The sequence below is a fragment of the Trachymyrmex septentrionalis genome, unplaced genomic scaffold (assembly GCF_001594115.1).
Source record: "Trachymyrmex septentrionalis isolate Tsep2-gDNA-1 unplaced genomic scaffold, Tsep1.0 scaffold267, whole genome shotgun sequence".
Classification (NCBI taxonomy): Eukaryota; Metazoa; Arthropoda; class Insecta; order Hymenoptera; family Formicidae; genus Trachymyrmex; species Trachymyrmex septentrionalis.
The window spans coordinates 8,852-14,302 of record NW_017305427.1 but is presented as its reverse complement, the minus strand read 5'-3'; the positions used below and the strand labels follow the sequence as shown (position 1 = coordinate 14,302).

Below are 5,451 nucleotides of genomic sequence, written 5' to 3'. Positions count from 1 at the left end.
GAGAGTGGGAGAAGCATATTATCGGAATTGGAGATTATTAAAATCGAATGTTTCCTAATGTCTTCCCGCGTAAGTTTATTCGTAGCACCTCTTGATACCGTGACATTGAAAACACATACGTTGAAATTTTGCGCGATCGAATCACCGGCACTTTGTGCTACCGAACTTACAAGACGACAAATGTCTCTTCGTGAATCGCGTGCCGGACGAAATGATAATCCCGCCGGACCATGCATTAAATCCGTCGAATCAAGCGAAAACATAATTGTCTGGTTTGGAGGTATATAACACGTAAGCATGAATTTCGCGGAACGCGTTTTCAAACCAGTCGTGAATATCGATATCTTGGTAACAGACGCAAATGAAACGTCTTTCTCCTTAGCAGCGCAAAACCGACGCGAATTTTCCCCAATTAAAAATAAATAATTAAAATACCCAACCTTATTTCTCTGATTTTCCTGCGGGATGCCTTTCTCCTCAGAGACACCTTTCTTCTCCTCCTCTTCCTCCTCAGGGGCGCTTTCCTCCTCCTCGAGTTTTCCACGGATGTTTCCTTTCCCTCTCTCTCTCTCTCTCTCTCTCTCTACTGATGCTTCATCTCCCTCTCTTTCTGCTAACGCTTTCTTTTGAGACGGGGAGATTCGTCCATCTCCACGTTGTAACTTCTCGATAATGTGCGCTTCTATACGAAAGACACAAAAAACGATCGATAAATTTTCATTTTATGAAAGAATATGGTAAAATTTCTTTGAATATATTATTCTCGTATTTAATTTAATAGGCGTATACGTAATATTTTCCGAAAAGTTATTAACGGAATACTCTTCCATGACGCCATAAGGAAAGTCTTCCTACCGTTCACAGAACAGGAGATGGAGGAATTCCTAATAATGATATTCGTTATATAATATATAAATTAAATACCAGCATAAGAATTAAGAAATAGTAAAATACAAAAATAAGGATTATATACCTGTAGGAGTTTTCCTTTGAATCTTCTCTTCCTCTTGATTTCTTTTCTTCCTGCTTTTCTATATGTTCTTCTTTTTCTCCTCTTGGTTTCCTTCTATGGTTTTAATCTCCCACTCATCTTTTTCCGCACTTCACCCTTCATTTTGTTGGAGGTCCTCTACCACTCCCTTCTTTAATCACCTTAAAGGGAAGTTATGAAGCAGGCCGATCAGATCTTTGTCAATTATCGAGTGAACCAATAAGAACGTTCCATTTAATTATCTTATTACCCATCCTTTCATCCACTGACCAATCAGAGCCCACCATCCTTCCAGACAGACTCGTCTAGGCCACGCTCATGATGGCGGGAGTGGCGTGGAGAAGGTTTATTTTAATCCAGGAGAGGCGTGGGAGGAAATGTTTTATCGCGCCAATTCTTTCCCATTATTACTATGCTTTTTGCAACTATTTGATTTTTTTTATTTGATATTTTCTTTACAAGTCTCGAGTCTCAAACATACGCATTTTTTTTTCTTATAGCCTTTCGAAGATTTTCGTGAAGAGAAAGGCTTTAAGAGAAAGGTTTATAATTTTTTTTCGATAAAATTCTACTTCTATTGAACTATTCTTGCTATTCGAGTTTATAAAGGAGATATACAATATAACGCGCATGAAAAGTCATAAAAATTAAATATCTCGTAAACTGTTGCATTTTTACATGATTTATATTATTCTGGATTAATGGAAGGGGTATTAAAACTTATATGTTATTTAGAATGCCGAAGGAAACGTTTTCTTATCCTTATTGATGCCGAGGGCCGCTGAGCGGCAGAGATTGAAAACATTTTCGGTTGCTTGAAACAAGCGAGTAGTGTGAGAAAGAGCTCGCTGTCTCGTTCACTCTCGGTGCGCTGAAGGCGAATACACGACATGGACTCGTGCTTGTATGTGTGTTACAGTCTCGCACCATCAATAAATGGCAGTGTGTTAGACGGACCGGGTTTCAGACGCATGCGCGTCCAACGTAGCTTCAGTAACGTACCGGTCACTAGTAAATAGGAGATTATTAGTCGCTTAGGATTGAAAAGGTCGAACATTTTTTAAATATGTTTTTTAAATATATTTTACATATTTTACATATGTATACATACGAGTATATTTAATATGTATAATATATTTCTATATATGTATACATATATGATATATGTAAAATATATTAAAATTTTTAACATTTTTGAAAAAATTTTATATAGACGATTAATAATCTCCTATTTACTAGTAACCAGTATGTTACTGAAGCTACATTGGACGCACATGCGCCTGAAACGCGGCCCGTTTAACAACACTGATAAACTGACGCTGAACTTACAGGCGTGGAAAAGTGACGTTTTGACGACGAAATTTATGTTGCGTGCCATTTCCTTATTATTTGCTTAAATGTTACTTGTCTCGTACTTATCAAATCCTAATTATCGACGAAAACTAAAGTGGAATTTTATGTGTAAAAATGTATTTTTTATTTGTTTCAACAGCTGTCAGACCGTGTGTTTCTGTCCGAATGTAGGTTCATTTTACGTGTCTTTTTACGATTATTTAGACTGTCAAGGGAGGAAAAGAGAGTTTTCGTCGATTTTTATAAGTGTTTTAAAGCGTGTTTCTCGTCAATTAGATTTATTCAAATTGTCTTTACTTATAAATGGCACGTAACTTAAATTAATGTATCATTCCTTGCTTCTGACGTCACGATTCCAACATGGCCGCGACTAATCAGGAAACTTAATAAAAGAGAGTAGGTTATTAAGATTTAAAATATATGAAATCATTGAAATATAAAGAAGAATGAAAGTCAGAAGGCAGAATGTAATTAACTTTCGGGCAGCGGACGTTGTGATACTCGTACGCATGGCGGATGCAGGATCAAAAGGATAATAGCGACTCAAGAAATTGTTTTAAAACGTTTGAAAATCAATTTTTTATTATATGTTGTAAATTAATTGTTTACTATAGCGGATTATTCTATAATGATCCTGACTTTGACATATGTTGTCATGACTCCGAGCGACAAATTTTAGCCGCCGCTCGTTGTTCCTTAAAAAGTTATTAACAAAAAAGTTCATCAATAAAACCTAACTTTTGGACACAACTGCGCTCCGATGAAACAAATTCTCTGCTTTTATAGCGCAAAATATTTTCTTATATAATTTCTTATATAATTTTTATGTCTTTAGAGCAGAGAATTTGTCCGAATTTCTACGTTTATATATGGAATCTTTAGCCATTTAAAAAAAGCGTCTAATTGTTCATGTTAAACGTTTTTTTGAACATAAATTCTGCAAGTTAATGGACGAAATAGGATAATTTACGATCATATCGAGGTATAATTCGAATATCTCTCCGTAGATGTTCGATATTTTGAGTATGAACGCTTGTGTCTGGGTCAACAAAATGTGAATGATTCACTGTTTTATGTTGATATATTGAGTCGATTGGGCCGTATGCTTTCGAACAATCGGTAAATTATTGATCCAGGAGCGATGTATTTTCGGATGAGCGATAGTAATATTTGTACATCATGGGATTCAATTGGTACGACAAACATTTTCTTTGTGTTGCGTGTTATTCCACTGAAAAGCCATTGTCCTTTAACGAGTTGTTCGCGATGATATTATCGACGTTCAAATTTTGCCTCATCGATTTCGATAATAATTCCTTGACCAATTTGATTTTGATTGTTTGTTAACCATTTATTCATGAGCTGAGAAGCTAAATTGTTGTAATTGAATATTTATTAAAGTAGAGAATTTTTAAATAAAAGTATACAAGTTTTTTGTTTTAAAAATACTAATATTTTAAAATTAAATACTAATATTCAAAAACACGAATTTCCTGCTTTACAAACAATTGACATTGTTCTCCATTTATGTAGTTTTATCAAGTTATTAAATTACATGAATTTACCTTCCCTCTCTGCAAAAGTTAGTCCAGTCAACTGATATATATATTGTATATGATGATATATTTGGTTATTCTTTTTATAGGAATGTCTGCTTTACAAACACAAATCTTTGCTTTAAAACATTCTTTTGATGAATTTTTTTGGATAACAATTTTTTAACGGACAACGAGCGATGGCTAAAATTTGTTCATGGTTACTTGGGGGCATGATCTTGATAACATATGTCAAGGTCATTAGAAGATAGTCCTCTATATTAAATAATTATCGTAAATTATTTCAAATATGTAGAAGGAGAAATAACACATATTTATCATAGAAACAAATATCCATATATTCAATTTCTTCATAGTTGAAAAAAGTAAACAGCTCTAACTCGTGGATCTTGCGAATCCTGCGTCCGCTGGCGGAAATAATATTAATATATATTTCGTTTAATTAATAAGTACGCGTATAAGTAAATGTATTTAAATGTAAAACAGTTAAGGAAAAGTATAATAATGATTTAACATATTACATCTTAATTGTCATCTTGCTTATCGACTTATTATTAGTGTTGATATATTGATGTGTTTTTTTTTTAGAAGCATCATTATAGAGAACTGAGTCTGAAGGCTCAAGAAAGTCTCGGTGAGATTCCAAACAAATTTACAGAATATTGGTTGTCAAGATTTCCATGCTTATTGTGCCACGTGTGGTGCGCGATGCAGAATTTTCGAAACGAATCGAATCTGAAACAATATTATCATCCACACTACATTTTTACGAGTGATTATGAGGGACAATTGATTGTACGGATGGATCGAATTAATAATGCGTTATCGACATCGACCAAGACAAGACAAACTAGCATTGATTGGAGTCTTAATCGAACGAGATACCGTGGTCAGAAAAGAAAGCAGGAAAAAAAGAAACAGGAGGAACCATCATGGTTGTTGCAGCCATCGAATTGAATTATCTCAATATTACTACGAAATAAGTAAAGATGAAGAAAAGTGCGGTCCTATGCGCATACAATAATGAAATTTCCGTTTAGTTGGAATCATAACATATGTAGTTCCAAATAAACCAATATATTAAAAATTTCAGTTTTACTTTTAATTGAGAAAGAGAACTGAAATCATTCAAATTACAAAACTTTTTAATACAGTAGTGTATTTAAGGATGTAATTGGACGTACAGTTCCTGCAAAGAAAATTAAATTTGGAAATGTGTTTCGTACTTACACTTCAAATAAATTATATACATATGAAATTTGTGTAAATAAGATTACATTTTTACTTAATAACTTAATTAATAATTTAATAACTTTTTATTTAATAACTAAACACTTTTTTGTTGTTTATTTATTTTATTTCATTACTTTTATTGTTAAAAATAAAAATTTTTTAAATGATAGAAATTTAAATTTTTTAAAGTAAATTCTTTAAATATTCAAAATAACCTATATAAAGTTTTATTGCGTTATTATTACACTGATTACAAAAATATAGAACAAAGAAATATTTTGTTTATTTATTGGGCAACTAGTTCATGCATTGTAGTGT

The 5,451-nt window shown here is 32.9% G+C and overlaps 1 protein-coding gene across 1 annotated transcript in view; it reads left to right on the top strand.

Annotated features, from left to right (window-relative positions):
- The window catches only part of LOC108749111 (serine/threonine-protein kinase/endoribonuclease IRE1), a 27,126-nt gene extending 22,125 nt beyond the window's left edge, over positions 1–5,001 (top strand). The window contains exon 13 of the mRNA XM_018487638.1: positions 4,489–5,001. Within this exon, the coding sequence (XP_018343140.1) occupies positions 4,489–4,857 (369 nt within the window). The 3' untranslated portion in view covers positions 4,858–5,001. The remainder of the gene's footprint in view (positions 1–4,488) is intronic.
- Positions 5,002–5,451: the final 450 nt, after the last annotated feature.